The sequence below is a fragment of the Chinchilla lanigera genome, unplaced genomic scaffold, assembly GCF_000276665.1.
Source record: "Chinchilla lanigera isolate Chin_1 unplaced genomic scaffold, ChiLan1.0 scaffold00036, whole genome shotgun sequence".
Lineage (NCBI taxonomy): Eukaryota > Metazoa > Chordata > Mammalia > Rodentia > Chinchillidae > Chinchilla > Chinchilla lanigera.
Genome location: NW_004955437.1, coordinates 4,593,325 through 4,611,307, shown reverse-complemented (window position 1 = coordinate 4,611,307; position 17,983 = coordinate 4,593,325). Strand labels below are relative to the sequence as shown.

The 17,983-nt window shown below is 41.6% G+C and overlaps 1 protein-coding gene across 4 annotated transcripts in view; it reads left to right on the top strand.

The window, feature by feature from the left end:
• Dnah8 (dynein, axonemal, heavy chain 8) overlaps window positions 1–17,983 on the top strand; it is a 280,486-nt gene that overhangs the window by 110,954 nt on the left and 151,549 nt on the right. For all 4 annotated transcript variants that reach the window (XM_005389606.2, XM_005389605.2, XM_005389608.2 and 1 more), the window contains exons 34-42: window positions 2,196–2,333; window positions 2,472–2,712; window positions 4,176–4,375; window positions 6,938–7,091; window positions 8,931–9,094; window positions 9,792–9,894; window positions 11,348–11,452; window positions 11,905–12,066; window positions 16,028–16,252. In XM_005389606.2, the coding sequence (XP_005389663.1) occupies window positions 2,196–2,333; window positions 2,472–2,712; window positions 4,176–4,375; window positions 6,938–7,091; window positions 8,931–9,094; window positions 9,792–9,894; window positions 11,348–11,452; window positions 11,905–12,066; window positions 16,028–16,252 (1,492 nt within the window). The remainder of the gene's footprint in view (window positions 1–2,195; window positions 2,334–2,471; window positions 2,713–4,175; window positions 4,376–6,937; window positions 7,092–8,930; window positions 9,095–9,791; window positions 9,895–11,347; window positions 11,453–11,904; window positions 12,067–16,027; window positions 16,253–17,983) is intronic.

The window sequence follows — 17,983 nt, the reverse complement described above, 5'->3', positions numbered from 1 at the left end:
CCGGAAGCCCTCCTTCCGGGAAACCACGAGGCCGGGAGTGAGTTGCCAGTCAAAAGCCCCAAAAAACCGGCGCTCCCCGCCCGAGGCTCATTGATTTCCTTTGAACATACATCTATCTTCAGCACTTGTCTACTTATAAAATATATCAAATAAAACTTACAGAAATGTCATAAGTACTAAAAAAAAAATACTGTCACTTGTCCATGTCACAAAATGGGATGGTTTCATTCTTAATGCAAAATACTGCATGATGAGGCTGTTGGCTCTCTAGAAATCTACTGTTTATACTGATCCAATACTGAATTTAATAAAACTCAGGGCTGGGGATTTAGCTCAGTGGCACAGCGCCTGCCTGGCAAGTGCAAGGTCATGAGTTTGATTGCTGGTACCAGAGAAAAAAAACAGAAAACAAAAACAAAAGAAAAAAAATTTTGATAAAACTCATGTAGGTTATCTGAAGACTGAGATTCCACTTATAAAATCAATTTCACCTTCCAACATAGTCTAGAGTGCTGCTTTATCTCTTTTCTGTTTAACATTTGGGAATCATTATTTGATCACTTTCCTTCTTTTTGCTATGTTGGGAGGAAAATGCAAAATTCTGAATTATTAGCTGTTTTACATTATTATAGGCAGCTAAGTTAGACAAATTAATATACAGTCAGAGAGGGGCTGGGATGTCAAGGAAGTCAGCAAAAAAATAAAGACATCAGAATTGTCACTGGAGGTGCATCTGAAGACCAGGCTCAAGATAAAGATGCAACAAGCAAGCCTACATGCCTCCCCTAAGGATAAGCAGTAACTTGGAATTATACTACAGTTGGTATGACCTGGTCCAGTAAAGTCCAGATAGACATCAGTCACCCAAGTGGGTGACCAGAGCATCTGGACCTATTCTTTTCCCCAAATGCCTTTGTTCTTCCCATGTACCCTTGCTGCATGACCCACTTCCCTACTGGCTCAATATTAGCTAAGCCGTTATAACTTGTAATCTGATTGGTTGGATCTAGTTCAGCCCACATTGTATTCATCTCCTGATTTTGTACCCACCCCGTGATTTTGCTCTGTAAAACATTCTTAGAGAAGTGGCCTTGGTGGCAGCCACTTTCAGGTTCCTGCTATCTCTCAGGAGCTATCTCTTGGTAAATTTTTCCTGCTCTTAACCTGCATTGTTCCTTAGAATTCATTCTTCAGCTTCAGGGGACACAAACTCGAAGTATCTGACACCTGGCGGGTGGGAGTTATATTTCCCCTATTATCGATATGAAAGCTAAACAAGCAAAAGTCTGTAAAAATGGTGTTGCTACAATTCTGTCTTTGTTTTTTTTTTTTTTTTTTTTTTCCGGTACCGGGAATCGAATTCATGATCTTGTGCTTGCCAGGTAGGTGCTGTGCCACTGAGCTAAATCCCCAGGCCCCTAGAATTCTGTCCTGAAAGATGATGTAGTACCTTCAGAAACAAAATAGAAAACCTGAATAATGTGGTGATTGTAATCTTTCTGCTGCTGTGTCATCCTTGGCAAACTCCCTCAGTCTTCTCTTTTCTTATTATTTTAGTCCTGGTTGGAAATAACAAGGAATAATGAAATCTTAGTGTGATGAGGAAGCAAATGAGTCAGAAATGGGAAAAATAATCTAACTAGTATTTCAGTATGTGTCTTAGATTTATAAAAGGGTGTAGATTTTTCCTTAACAAAATAACCCAACAAGTTGTCAGGGTTGGGTTATGGTATGATTTGGAATATTTAGAAACTGTAAGCTTGCTTGATTGATAAAACTTAAAGTCTCAGTGTTGCAAGCTGATGTAGTTGTATGTGTTTGGTGTCTAAAAGACATTATACACATGATATATAGAATACTTAATTGAACTGACTGTACTTATCCAAAGTGTAATTTATTTTAAAAATATACATTGTGCAGGGTGTGGTAGCATGTGCCTGTAATCCCAGTACTAGAGAGGCTAAGGCAGGAGGATTGCTGTGAGTTCAAGGCCAGCCTGGAGTACGTAGTGAGATCAAGGCCAGCCTGAACTACACAGTGAGACTCTGTTTCAAAAAAGGGGTGGGTGCAGGGGAGCACTGGGGATTTAGCTCAGCGGCACAGCGCCTGCCTGGCAAGCACAAGGTCCTGAGTTTGAGTCCCAGTACCAAAAAAACGCCCAAAACATTATGTAACATCTTTATTTTGTTTCCCAGGAAAGAACTCAACTTGTTGCAGAAACTGTATGGACTGTATGATACTGTAATGGGCAGTATTAGTGGCTATTATGAAATACTTTGGGGAGATGTAGATATTGAAAAAATTAATGCAGAACTGCAGGAATTTCAAAACAGGTGAGTTTCAGCTGAATTAGTGAACTGCTATGTAGAGTTTATCTTCTTAGGATCCTATAGGTGTTCCATAGTTATGTTTATCGTGTCTTCTTTAAAGAAATAGACAGGTGATACATTCTTTCTCTATCTTTCTGGAAGATGTCGTAAACTTCCCAAAGGACTTAAAGACTGGCAAGCTTTTTTGGATCTCAAAAAGAGAATTGATGACTTCAGTGAGTCGTGTCCTCTCCTGGAAATGATGACCAATAAGGCCATGAAACAGAGACACTGGGATCGAATCTCCGAGTTAACCAAAACCCCATTTGATGTGGAGTCTGATTCTTTCTGTCTTAGAAACATCATGGAAGCGCCACTCCTTAAAAATAAAGATGATATCGAGGTACCTCACAGTATAAGGTCTCATCAGTGGTCCATTCAAGAATGTCTTTTGTTTTTCTTTTCTGAGAATTGTACAAGTGGACATTTTCTTTTCTTGAATTTTTAGTTTCTTCCTAATTAACACATAATAATTGTTTGTATGGGGTAACGGGGAACAGTGTGATCTTCAATACCGTGTGCAGTGATCAAATCTGGGTGGTGAGCGTTTCCATCTCCTTAGCATTTCTTCATGTTCGGAGCCTTCAGGGTCCTGTTTCCTGGTTCTTCATAAAGCATAGAATGAGATGTTGTGAATCATGCTGTCGTCACTGTTCTGCACAACACTGCCACTTACTCCTTGGACCCGCCTGCATTTCATTGCCTGTCCTCCAGCCTCTATCTCCCCTGCCCTTCCCAGCCTGTAGTAATCACTTCCCCTACTTTGAGATGAACATTTTTAGTTTCAACATATGAGTGAGAACATGTGGAATTTGTTTTTCTGTGTCTGGCTTATAGAGATTTGGGGGTTCTTAGGAGTTGTTTTGACTCCTCTAATTATTATTATTATTATTTTTTTGGAGGAGGGTACTGGCAGTTGAACTCACAACTTTGCACTTGCCAGGGAGGCACTGTGCCGCTGAGGTATAACCCCAGCCCTGACTCCTATAATTCTTGAAATAAAAGGGTTTGAACTTTATTATTTACTCTATCAAAATAGCTCGTATCGGACATGTTTCTTGTTTCTGGTAAAATAGTTGGTGGTAAAATAGGAACTGAGATGTGTCCTATCCATAAAGTTAATGTGAGTAATACAAATGTTTTCATAAAAGACAGATGAGTTTGTCGTATTGGAATTGTGGGTGTAGCCTGACTCAGTGGCATACTGAGAAGACTGACAGAACTTCTGACCCCACTTTCTGTTAAAATAGACATTTTATTAGACTTGCCCTCAATGGAGAACCCTCAAAATGTGGACTTCCTGAATAGCCTGGCTTTCACAAAATAATCTTGGACTCCAGGAGATAATGTGATTATCTGAAATCCATGTATTTTGGAGCCATTCAGTCTACCCTTCTGTCTCTTAACTGGTCTTCCTTTTAAAAACACTTGTTCTATATAGCATTTATTTACTGAGTTCTTGGTGAATTTGCCTCAGACTTATTTTTCCAAATTTCTAATTCTAAGGGTGGCAGGGATTATCTCCACTTTGGCTGAAAACTCCAATTAGAAATGTAATCATGAAAAAAGGGAAGGGATCAAATTCCATTATCTCACGAATGTGCTACAAGAAAATAATTAGCAGTCAGAGCGTCATCAGGTTCTGGCATGAACCTGCCACACAAGAGCCTTGGTTTTTCCTGGCTGCAAAAGGACTCTTTGAACTAAGTGACCTCTGGGTCCCTAAGCTGAAACACCCTATGAGCTTACGACACAATTAACGTGTAGTTGAAAATGTATCCCTTGTTCCTTGATTTTCCTCCAAAGGACATCTGCATATCCGCCAGTAAGGAAAAGGATATTGAAGCGAAGCTGACCCAGGTGATTGAGAACTGGACGAACCAAAATCTAAGTTTTGCGACGTTTAAGGGCAAAGGAGAACTTCTGCTCAAAGGAACCGAGTCGGGAGAAATTATCACACTGATGGAGGACAGTCTGATGGTTCTGGGTTCCTTACTAAGCAACAGGTAATTTTATAATTGGAGGAGCAGGAGGTTCTGACTTGGTGTTGGAAGCCCCTAGTTTGATAGCGGTGCCATCGTACGTGATTCTGCCTGTGCCGCAGCTCTCGGCTCCTGACCGCCTCCGTATTTTTCCAGACCTGCGCCATCATAATTACCCTTCCCGCGATTGGCAGCTTTTTCTCTGCACATCCTGCCTCCCCGCTGAGGCGACTTCTTCACTTTCTCTCCTCGTTCTTTCGTTCCTTTGATTTGTCATCACGCTCTCTTTGACTCACCCTGTTCAAGCATTCACCCACTAGCCCAGGAAGAACAAGCTGGTCACACATGAAAGGGACATACAGCGAGGGGATTGGCACTTAGAACCTCCCACTTCTTATGGTGAAAAGCAGCCATATCTGTATGAGGTCCATTGTGGCTCGAGAGAAGCAACCTGTTGACCACTGAATCACTGGAGCAGCTTGAAGGGGCCTGGGTCTTCCAGTGCAGCTTCAGGAAGTTGTCATGGGACTGCATCAGATTATGTATTTCATCAGGTCTTTAGTTTGTGTGTTTGCAACTTCTAACCTCCTAGCTGTGTAGGAGTTCTTGACCGTCCTTCCTGCACATACACGTAGGATATATGTTACAGCCCCATCAATAGAGGTCCATGTCCAGTGAGCACGGGACTCTAACATCCCTTCTCCAGAAGGGGATCAGTTCATGGTTAATGAATGGTGTCCTGCATGACCTCTGGCCCTGGGGAAGCCTTCTGTTTGGATAATGTTCTAACCTCCAAAGCTCTTAGTCCAGAAAGTTCTAGCTTAAGTTTGTTGAGAGAAAGATCCCAGGGGCATCCTCTGCCTTCAGGGAACCTAAATAGTCCTATAAAGGTGGCCATAAATTATTCGCTGGTTCCTAGACTGCACAGGCTCTTTGCGCATTTTGGCATCTTGACTTCTTGGATGACAACCTCTTGAAAAGAAGAGCTGCAGTGTCTGCAGCAAAGGAATTCAAGATTTAAATCCTTGAATTTCTTACTGGAACAAAACCTGATTAGTGTAATACTTCTTTATGGCACTAGTAAACTCAGTGTTAAGATCCTGCTAGAAAGAGTGTAAGGATATTTTAAAAGTCATCGTATTTTGGGAGATTTTCCTCCTAGACAACATTGCAGTACCAAATGGATTTTGAAATCCTGTTCTCTACAGCTAACCACAGACTGACCTCATAGCAGGTGGAGCCTTATGCATGTCTGGGATGACCTTGATGTGGCTTCAGAAAGAGGTTGTATGTCTCCCTGGGTGAGACTAGGTAGTGCCTGGATCATAGCACTTTCCTGGTGGCTGTCGGATTCCAGGGGATTTCATGGCCTTCCTGTTAGTTATGGTGATGGTACCATGGAAAGTTGTATAATGTAGGTACCTGGCCAAAGGACAGAAATGAATTATGCTAGGTTTTATTTCAGATCTCCTTTTTCATGTTCTAAAGTTACACACATCAAAGATGACCCTCTATTCTCTACGCAGGACCATTTCTGGCCCTACATATCTAGGTGCTTCAGCTCCCTGAAAGGCCTGCCTATGCCATCTTAATCTTTATCTTGATATTGAAGATCTTTTTGGCATATTTCCTGCCTTTTGGCTTTAGACCAATGGCCAGAGGAGCAGTATGCACTGGGTACCAGGAAAAATGCCTCTTACTTCCTTGGAGCAAGTTTTGCTCAACTCCCCTTGTAACTCTACACATACCATAGGCACCCAGAGAAGTTATGAGCTATACTTCCAGCATCAGACCATACCCAGAAAGCCCCATTGTGTATGTGAGACCCTTTGGGTCACTCTATCCTGGATGCAGAGAAGCAGGAAATGCTGCTACACCACGTCCAGACTACTTGGCCTGGCCACAAACTGAAGTCAGCCTCTTCCTTCTCTGCGGGTGCTTGGGGTCCTCACTCAATAGTTGCTTATTACTTCTTTCATGGCATCCACAGTATTTCTTGTCGTTCTGTGCTGTGCTCAGCCTTATGGGTCTCTTTTGTTCTCATAAACACTCCAGCCAGTCCTGATGATCAGGAAGCAGAAGCCGTACTATTCTAGGGTAGCTATCCTGGGCCTCCAGAATTAAGTTGCAGTAACTGTGGAATCCACAGTGTGTGGGTGGGAAGGGCACATGTGTAAGTGGACAGTTGATCTCAAGCTTAGCCCTAATTTTGCAGCAATCTTTTCCCGTATGAACCTGGTGATGCCTAACCTCCTAATCTTTAGATTTATTCTGCACCGTTAGAGGATTCTTGGATGAAGCCTTGAGAACCATTCATAAAAGAAAATGCCTGGATAATGATCTCTTAGATTCAGAAATCCCATAGATCAGTAGCACACTGTTTCATGTGTTTCTCTCACAGCCAGAGAAAATTAGCAACAGGGAGAGAAAAAGAAAAAAAATTAATCCGCTGTATTATATTTATTAAGGACTGCCCTTTTAGAACAAAATACTCATTCCTGAAGGAATATTTGTAGTTTACTTTGTTAGGCCATACTATTTTCTAACCATCCTTGAAACATACTGTTTTCCATGCTTATTTTTTAGATACAATGCTCCATTTAAGAAAAACATACAGAACTGGGTATTTAAATTGTCCACGTCCTCAGATATAATTGAAGAGTGGCTAGTGGTACAGAACCTTTGGGTTTATCTTGAGGCTGTATTTGTAGGTGGAGATATCGCCAAACAGCTGCCTCAGGTAAATACTGCTTTTGTAATTACTGATAAGAGGGTTCGGTGTGTGTATCTGCACGTCTCTGTGAAAGCCTTCCCTAATTCAGATGGTCAAGTCTTGACAAGCTAGGGGTTGGCAAACTCTGGCCCACTCACATGTTTAAAATAAAGCTTTATTGAAACATAGCCACATCCACTCATTTGCATGTCAACTACAGCTGCTTCAGCATTACAATAGCAGAGATGAATAGTTTTAACAGTGACCATAGGGCCCACAAAGTCCAAAATATTGACTATCTGGCCTTTTATTTTTTTTAAAAAAAGCAAAATAAGATTAAAAAGAAAAAGAAAAAAGTGTTGACTCTGATTGGCATAGCATCAAGAAGAAACTCATAATTTCAAACAGTGAAATATCTTGAGGTTGAGTATGGGAGATACTTCTCTTGAGTCCAGGAAAGGAATGACACCCGAGGAAGTCAGGAGGCAGTGAACAGCTTTATTTTACACAGGTGGTCCTGGCTGGAATACCCTCCAACAAAAGCCAGGCAGCGAGTGTAATCCTGTAAGCCAGGATTTTCATATGAGGCATAAGCAGGGGTTATAAAGGTGGGACAAGACAGCCTGGCAGTTCTTCTGATTAGATAGCAGGGTGAGATCATCGGTTACAGGGCTAGATGAATGACCTTCAGTTACAATCAGGCATCCTGCATGTTCAGTTACACTCTAGTGGTTGCAGGGGTCAAGACAGCAGTTACAGAGCCGTGAGGCAGTTACAGAGCTAGGCAGCTTCAAAGAGAACAAAGTTTTTAAAAGAACAATTCTTCCTTGTACACTTTTTCCCTTTCACTTTCAACTATAGCACTATTCAATTATAGTAGTTCACCTCTTCCAAGCATTAATCTTATAATATTTATCTGAGAATAATATTAAAATTAATCTGTATCCTGGAATCCAAATAAACTATTAGTAAGTTTGCTACTAGCAGATCCAGAATACAGTGTGGGGCAAAGAGACAGCCTTAGAAGATTGTAACTGAACTTTAAAAACAATTCTATTTGGGTTTTTCAAGTGAATATCAATAACCAACTGATAGTTTTAGACTATGAAGGTTAATTTTCCTCTTACCAAATTAATCCTGAAATAATTAAGCTAGAAATTCCTAAATTTCTCCGTCTACAAACAACATCTCTATAGATTATAAATCAAGGATAAAGGGTATTGAAAATGGTTGGTTTTTCTTTTTAACACATTTTTAGGACATGAAACTATAATATTGTTTTTAAACTAGAAAAGAGCATTTTTTTTAAGAAGCAAGATGATGCCAATTTCTTGAGGCGCTTTTTTGCAAATTAAATGCAAAGCTTCATCTCATTCATAGCAAATAGAAAATTTTCATTTGCAAAAATGTAAATGAGCTTTGTTTTGTTTTCCTGTTTTTTCTTTTTTTTCCCCTGGAGTATTATTGAGCTGTAATTATTCCAAGGACCCTGAGATCAAATTATTTTCATGCTTCTTCAGTTTGTTCATCACACCAAAGCACCTAGGGTGCTGAAAGACTAGATTTGAACTTTAAGTTTAGAGCTCTGCAAATTAATCATGTGGCACTTCAAACACATATTAAATGCAAGGAAACAAACAAGTGATAAACCCCACTGTGATGAAGCAGTATTTTAATAAGCAGCTTTACAAAGTGTGGGGTTTTGTTCTTAAGAACTATTGTTGAGATGAAGAAATTAGTTTAAATGATGTTAGCCAGAGATTTAATAGAGATTGGGTTGAGGAACTCTCAGAAATTCCAAAGTGAAGGCTCTGCTTTTTCAATTATCCAAATGCTAATCCTTACTGACTGTGGATTTGTTTTTAGGAAGCAAAACGTTTTCAGAATATTGACAAGGCCTGGATAAAAATAATGCAGCGAGCCCATGAGAATCCCAATGTGATTAGCTGCTGTGTTGGAGACGAAACCATGGGGCAGCTTTTGCCTCATTTACACGAACAGTTGGAAGTTTGTCAGAAGTCACTTACAGGGTAAGCGTTGTGTCATTGCGTATGCGACGGCATCTTTCTTATCCTGCACAAATTACGCTATAGCCCGCATTTCTAGTTTTACAGTGATGGATGAAGTGAGAATAGGAATTTTCTTCTGCTCATTTATTTATTGTTTTGCTCTTATTGGTAATACAGATTAATGGATTTTATGTTGGCAGACGCATACATGCACATACTCTACTTTGATCATTTTCACCCCGTCCTGACTTAATTTTGACTTAATCCTCAATTTTGTTCTCACAACATCCTTGTGTCCTTCTGAGTTTAAACCATGAGGTTTCCAATACTCTTGGAAATGTCCCAGGGGGGTCTCATGATAGGAAAGATGATGGACAATGGGGTGGCCCTGCTGTGAATTACTTTCTCATTACTCTCTTGTTTTCCAGATCTTTTTTTTTTTTTTTTCCCAGTACCGGGAATCGAACTCACGACCTTGCGCTTGCCAGGCAGGCGCTGTGCCACTGAGCTAAATCCCCAGCCTTTCTTGTTTTCCTAAGTAGCATCCATCATGAAACCTGGACTCGGGGCCTGGCCAGGCATCGCAGAGGTGATGGGAAATGCCTCTGGGTGTTTGCTATTATTTTATTGAAGATAATAGTGATTTTTGTCTTCACTAAAGAATTAGTAATTCAGAAAGAAAAGTCACTGAGTAACATGCTCTTGACATTATTTGAAGGTATTTGGAGAAGAAGAGATTATTATTTCCAAGATTCTTCTTCGTGTCTGATCCGGTTCTCCTGGAAATCCTTGGACAAGCCAGTGATTCCCACACCATCCAGGTATAAGCTAAGTATCTGAGATCTCCATCGTTTTTCCCCATAGCATGCGTAATGAAGAATAAAAGCAAGTTAAATAAAAGTAAAGATTACCTGGGTGTGGTGGTGAATGCCTTTACTCCCCAGCACTCTGGGAGGCTGAGGCAGGAAGATCACAAGTTTGAACCTAGGCTGGGTCACTTAGCGACTTAGTGAGACTGTCTCACAATTTCAAAAATTGAAGGAAAGGCTGGGGCTGTAGCTCAGTGTGAAGACCTTGAGTTCAGTCCTCAGGACTGCCATAAATCAGTCAGTCAGTCAATCAATCAATACATCTTAAACTGGCAGGCAGAAAAGATGAATATTAAAAATCATCTTGGTTATTTTCCATGGATTCAGAGCCTGGCACAATGCAGTGGCATTGATGAGCGGTGGTGTCTCACTGTGCCACACACTAGCTGTGTGGCCTTGACAAGCTTCTTCATTTTATCCTGCCGTGGTTTCCTTATTTTTAAAAGCTGGACATCAGTGGTCCCTGCGTCACAGGCCTGTCGTGAGCATCACAGGAAATAACGTAAGGCTTGTGCTTGCTGAGTATCATTCGTCATCATCAGGATTTTACTTCAGACAGTCTTTGACCGTAGGGTTTGTGGTTTGGATTCCTCTTTTTTTCCTTCCAGAATGCTTCTCAAATGCCTTTAGCTATTTCCAAGAGCAAAACTGCAGGAGGAAGAGAAAAACTATCAAACTGAGCGTGGAGGCCTTGTGAAATTCATTTTCTGGCTAGTTCTGGCTTTGGGATCTGGGCATAGCTACTGTTTTCTCCCTTGTTGGTTCCTAAGGAGTTGTGGATATAAGAAAAGAGAGGATGGATGTAAAGCGCAGACAGACAGCTAAGAGAGAAGGCAGGACTGACCTGTACCTGGGAGGGAAGAGGGCTGGGAGGCACAGTACGTGTTTGTCTCCCTCTGGAGGGAGGACGGGGTGGTCGTCAGCCTCGTCTCCACAGTACAAAAGGGGCATTTTCAAAACTGGGAGAAAACAAAAACATTCTGTAGGATCCCCGCACCCCCACTCCCACCCTACTATCCCTCTGCGTAGTGGGTGTTGAACCTAGGGCCTTGGCGCTGAGCTACACCCCCAGCCCTTTTATTTATTTATTTTTTTTTGAGGCAGGGTGTTGCTAAATTCTGCGGGCTAGGCTTAAGTTTGAATTCTCCTGCCTCAGCCTCCCAGAGTGCTGGGATTACAGGTGTGCACCACTACACCTAGTTTCTATAAGATTTGTTATAAATGTCTCCAGTTTAGCCAGGGGTCAGAGCAGAGGAGTCTGTATTGTTTTGTTTGTAGAGACAAGGAAATAATTCTTTTTTTTTTTTTCCCAAAGCTAAAGAATACTAAGGGTTTTAGAGACAGCCCAGTGCTTGGAGCTTAGCCTCACGCGTGATGTCTTGATTTTGTTTTGTGTTGCTGACAGCCGCATCTTCCTGCAGTATCTGACAACATAAACGAGGTGACTTTTCACGCAAAAGACTACGATCGTATGTTGGCTGTTATATCAAGAGAAGGAGAAAAAATTATGGTGATTCGCTTTGTTTTAAATTTTGTCATTAGAATTTCTTTAAAAGCTGAGGGTGACTTCCCAAGTGTTTGTACTAGTTTATGTTCCCACCCACCAAGTAGGCTGAGGAGAATACAGTTCTCTTATGAAAAATAAAGGAGGGGATAGAAAGTAACACTGGACTCTAATTCTGTAGCTCTGGCTTTATGGGAACTAGTCTGAATAACCGCTGAACTTTTCTGAGACTTAATTTTATTACCTGTAAGGTGAGAGTTTAGACTAGGCGATAGCTACCATTCCTTCCGGCGAACAGTATTAGTGGTCAGGTGAGTTTACCTCTGTTTAATCTTGAATAAGACATAAAGCAATTTGTTTACCCTTGAGGTACTGTGACTTATCAAGTTAAGTGCGTGACACGTGTAAAAATGCCCAGTTATTATGCGTGTGTAATACATTTGCAACGTATTTTTTAGTTGGACACTCCCGTTATGGCCAAAGGTCCTGTTGAGATCTGGCTCCTGGATTTGTTAAAAGTGCAGATGTCCTCGTTACACAATATCATCAGGTCTGCCTTCTATCAGATCAGCGACTCGGGATTTCAGCTCTTACCTTTTCTCAGTCACTTCCCGGCACAGGTGAGACCACCGTGTTTACTAAGGGTGAAAAGAAACGGAAGTCGGAGAGGCTGGGGATTTAGCTCAGCGGCAAAGCGCCTGCCTGGCAAGCGCAAGGTCGTGAGTTCGGTTCCCGGTACCGGAGAAAAACCAAAAAAAAAAAAAAAAAAGAAACGGAAGTCGGGCGGGGACCTGATGCTTAGGGGAGACGGACCTGGTGGCGTGGAGGAGGCTGTTGAACTGGTACTTGGGGAGGCCTTGCTGACCCCTCCAGCTCCCAACCACCTGCTCATCAGCCTGCACCCTTCCCAGCCAACACATCTCATCCTCTGGCCAAGGATGTGCCTCTGTGCAGCCGTCATTAAGGACACACGAGGATGCTAAACCACTCATGCAAAATACATCGGTATGCATACGTATATCAATACCTAGATGAATAGGATACAAGCATAGTGTGGAGCTGGATATATATAAAAGGAATGAGGGCTGGGGCTTTAGCTCAGCAGCACAGTGCCTGCCTGGCAATCACGAGGTCGTGAGTTCAATTCCTGGTACTGGAAACCACCCCCCCCCAAAAAAAAACCCAAAAATATAAAAGTAACAAGCACAGCTTTTCCTGAAGTGAAATCCTTCTTGCCTTTTTGTGTATTTCCCCCTCAAGTGAGTAAAACTGGCATAAGGTGCTAAGGGAGGCTTTCTCATGCAACTAACTTCTTCAGGGGAGAGACCTAGAAGAGGCCTGGCAGGTGTCCCCACGCTCAGGGCTCCTGTCCTGTCCAGCTCCTAGACGTGCACTGGAATGTGTCAAGTATTATTCAGACCTGAGATAGAAAATGAAAAGCCAACAGTTTCATTAAATTTTCACCCTCGATAAATGAAATGATGGTTCGTAATCTGATCAGAAATAGTGTGAGATAAGACAAGAACCTTCCAACAACAATAGGGGCAGTTTTTACCCAAGCTGTATTTCTTTTCTAACTGTTCCCCAAACCTGAACTCCAGACCCTAAATTAGTGCACACATACTTGAGACAGCAGAAATGATATGAAAATGCTTGCTCAAGGGGCTGGGGGTTTAGCTCAGTGGCACAGCGCCTGCCCGGCAAGCACAAGGTTGTGAGTTCGATCCCCGGTACCGGAAAATGCTTGTTCAAACCACACAAGTACACATACAGAGTAAACCTTTATTGGACAGAATATCTTAATATGCTAATTTTTTTTCATATTGTGTAATATCCTTGACAAGCTTCAATATTCTTACTACCTTTGTGATAAAGCTTTATAAAATACTTTGTTAGCTGAGAAAAGAGCTCCTGAGGTTAAATCAATGTATTTTCTCTCTCCCAGGAAAGCTCCAAGTCTAATATTGAGCCCTATTTCTGAAGTCTGTATTCTGAATACTGTATTCTGAGGTATAATTTAGACTATGGATTTAGCATGGTAAAATTGAACAGGTGATAGCAGGAAAGTTGGCCAGTTTTCAAGAGGTTGTTACTTTTTTTTTTCTCAGTGTGTCTTTTAAAGTACTTTTTCTGAATAACTGAAATTTAGCGGCTATCAAAGTACTTTAAAGTTTTTCTTTAAAATTATTTAAGATATAATATAGATATAATTATTTAAATATATTATTCATATATGCTTTCCAAAACATATTTTAAGGATTATGAATACAATCTATCCTTGCTACAAATATTTGGAAAAATTTGGAAAACCCGAGTGGAAATAAAAATTCCCATTTTTTTGCCTTTTTTTTTTTGAGACAGGGTTGTACTATGCAGTTCAGGCTGGCCTTGAGCTCACTTTGTAGCCCAGGCTCATCTCAAACTCGCAACGATCCTCCTGCCTCAGCCTCCCGAGTGCTGGGATTACAGGTGTGTGCAACCACACCCAGCTAATTTCCCTTATTTTTATCATCTGGAAATAACTGTTAATCTTTTAGTGTATTCCCTTCTAGAATTTTAATATGCTTATTATAAGTAGTAAATAATACTCGTGAGAATGAACATTCTTTTTATTTCAGTGAAACATCCTTTAACTTTAACCATTAATTCTTTGAGCTTCTTAGCATGAATATAGAAGCATAATTTAAAATTTTCAGGGTGACTCAGGAAAATTACTTTAAAGATTTATTCTCGGTTATTATGCAGTGGTTTTTCAAGGTGTACTGGTCCTATTTGTCTTTAAATCAAACACTTCTGTGCCACTATGCTCTTGTAGCTTTTTGTTGGAGGGTACTAGGAATCAAACTCAGAACTTTACGCTTGCCAGGCTGGTGCTGCGCCACTGAGCTAAAATCACCGGCCCCTTGTATCCTTTTCTTATTGCATTTTCTATCTGGGGCCGTCTTAGGCTGTTGTCAGAACCAGAATCCCTTGGTCTTGGGAGGTTCCTGTTTTCTCTAGGTCCTATTGCTCTTCTCAGCTGGGTGCTTTTATTTACCTTGCCCTGCAGATCCCATGATTTGCACAGCTCTAGCAGTAAAAATATCAAAGTTCTTGATGAGGCAAGGATAAAGAGCAGTTCGTTTTTGCTTTCCTTACTGTGGAACCCAGCAGCACCCACATTCTGCCCACACTGCTTCCAGGTCTCACTTCCTGTCTCTCTCTTCTGTAGACAGATACATAGACAGAAAGTTGCCATAAAGATATGAATGTTAGAGTGAGAGATCGAGAGAGGACAAAGGCACTATATTGTTTGTAGAAGTTTGGAAAATGTTACTCAAGAGAAAGTATATGGTAAGGATGTCATTGCTTGGGGGATCTGGTAGTCCAAGGCCCCTTTATAGAAACATTTCTTGTGGATCTTCTATAACACGCTGCGGCTTGAGTGAGTCCCCCAGAGGCCGTGTGCTGGGAATGCAGTTTCCAGTGCAGTGGTGTTGGAAGCGGGAGCCGAATCAAAGGTGTGTAGGGACTCGGTGGTCTCTCGGCGGTCCCGGGAGAAAATGGTGAGGGGATTTAGGAAGTAAAGACAAGAGACAAAAGCTGGGGTCAGGTGGAGTGGCCTCTTACCTGGTGGGCACGAGGACCGACTAACAACAGCAGGGGCCTTTATTTATACCTTTGCAAAGTTAGTATCACTAAGCACGAGGTTGCCGAGCAACTAATGACTGAAATTGTCCAGGAAGGATGTTTTTCTCAAGACTGAGGTAGCTTGACTGCTGTAGGCCCTCTGGCTCTGTCCTGCCCTCACACATATGACCAGTTTTCAGCTTCAGCTGCTCCCAATGGAGGTAAGTAGATTCTGCAGGATGTGACTTCAAGAATGGATTAATGTCATCCCAGGAGGTGGTCGGTTATCGTGAAATCAGTTATTAGAGCATGTTCAGCCCTTTCTAGCGCTAGCTGGCACACGCTCCCGTGCCTGCCCTCCTGCTAGGAGATGGTGAGCAGAGGGGCACTCACCAGCTCCCGAGCCCTGGACCCTGGGCATCCCAGCCCCCAGGACTGAGAAACACATTTCTTTTCTTGATAAATTACCCAATCTGTAGTATTCTATGACAGCAACATAAAGTGGGCTGATAGAAATTAAGTTCAGTAACTAGTGGGCATTATTTTAATTAGTCATCTACTTTATTTCCCCCAAAATAAGTCCTAACAGCCTTGAAAACTAGAGATCAAAAATGCCAATAAGCTTATCCTCACTTTACCTGCCATTACAGAATGGCCACCAAGCAAGAGAATAGTGGGGTATAATCTGCACAACTCTGGCTATCACCATGGTAATGACCAGCTAGGGCTTATTTTCTGGTTAGGTCTTATTTTCAAGGAAACACGGTATGCACCTTGACATAATTACATATTAAATATCAACAGTAGAATGTCAGATGTTTTTCCTCCCTTCTTGGGGTGGAGAAATGCATGCCTCTTTTTCAGTTAAAAATGAGTACAGTCCTGTTTTCTTGCCTGTGTGACCTCAAAATTTTATTGGAGATATGCTTTAAATATTTGGCAGATGTAAATATTTGTCTGCTGGGTTTGTAGGTTGGGCTTCTGGGAATTCAGATGTTGTGGACCCATGATTCAGAAGAGGCTTTACATAATGCAAAAGACGACAGGAAAATCATGCAAGCGACCAATCAGAAATTTTTGGATATTCTGAATACTCTCATTAGCCAGACGACGCATGACCTCACCAAGTTCGATAGAGTGAAATTTGAAACTTTAATCACCATCCACGTGCATCAGAGAGATATTTTCGATGACTTGGTAAAGTATCTTTTTTCCTATGTCAAAATAATTTCATGTCCTAGTTAATAAGGAACAGTCAAGGATTATGCAACTTGCCTAACTCACATAAATTTCCCATCTACTTTGTCTGTTTTCACAATTGTCTCCTATATGATGCCTTCAAATGTCCGTATCAGTTGGTTTAAACAGCTGTATCTGTATATCTTCTCAGTACTCTGAAGGCCTGGAACCAACTGAGAGGATCCGCATTGACTAATGGTTTCATTAAACATTGACCAGGGGCATACATAGTTGAGCTGGGACATCATGAGCTGTGATGTACCAGCTGTGAATGGAGCGGTCCAGAATTAGTGGAACTGACCTTCAAGGCACTCACTCTGATGGCTATTTGTCAATTGATAGCATTTAACAGGGTTTGATTTGAGCAAGGTTCTTGTGTAGGGTGGGAGTGAGAGGAGCGGCATTTGAATTCCTCTTGAAGGTAGCACTCTAGGCTGGGGATATAGCTCAGCAGCACAAGTGCCTGCTTGGCAAGCGCAAGGTCCTGAGTTCGATTCCTGGTATAAAAAAAAAAGAAAAGAAAAGAAAATAGCACTCTAATCAGTGTCTTTGGGCCAGGCCAAGTTATCCTGTTAGCAGGAGTTTTCTATCATGGAATAGGGACCCAGGTGGTTTTCATATTCCACCCTGTAAGTCTTTAACTATCGTTGCTTTATTTGACTTCATTTATTTATTTAAAGGCATCCCCTTCCTTCACTAGAGATTCATAATCCATGCAAGGTGGGACTTTTAAAAGACAGAATATGATCATAAACTACCCATTTCAAACTTTTATCTAAAATTCAAATCAGATCAGTGGTATTTATTGAAGTTGTGTGAAGGATACATAACCAGTTCATCTAGTCTCTTGAAAAGTAGATCCCCATTTTCAAAATCTTGCATGTGGACAAGTTGCATTAGCACCACCTAGGAGCCTGTTAGAAAAGCAGAATCTCCAGCTCCTCCCCGACTCCCAGACCTGCTGAATCACGATCTGCATTTTAGCAGGATCCCCACGTGTTTTCCTATGTATAGTAAAGGTTGAGAAAAACTGCTATAGAATTTTCTTTGGATGAAACTAAGCAGCAGAAAACTGCGCATGTAGGCACACTGGTATGGCCATCTACAGATTGGCTTTCATCGTATTGCCATTATTGTTATCCTTTGACTTTTACCGAAGTCCAGCTCAAGAAATGCCAGTGTGGGATGCATTGTTGTACCTGCTGTGAGCATACTGTTGAAGATGTCTGCACTTCTCTCACTGACGTCTTAAAGCTGAAATCCCGGCCGGGCGTGGTGGCACACGCCTGTAATCCCAGCACTTGGGAGGCTGAGGCAGGAGGATTGTTGCAAGTTTGAGACCAGCCTGGGCTACAAAGTGAGCTCAAGTCCAGCCTGAACTGCATAGCGAGACCCTGTCTCAAAAAGACCAATCAATCAATCAATCAATCAATCTGAAGTCCCGTGGAAGAAATTTCTTTTAAAACTGAGTGCTGAGGGCCAGGGACATAGCTCAGTGGCACAGCACCTGCCTGGCAAACACAAAGTCCTGAGCTCAGTTCCCGGTATCAAAAACAAACAAAAAGCTAAGTGCTGAGCAAAGGTTTACTTTCTAAGCAGAATAAATTAAAAACGACAACAACAACAACTTAGCCACAATGAAAACTATGAAACTGTTTTCTTTTTTTCTTAATCACCACTGACCTCATC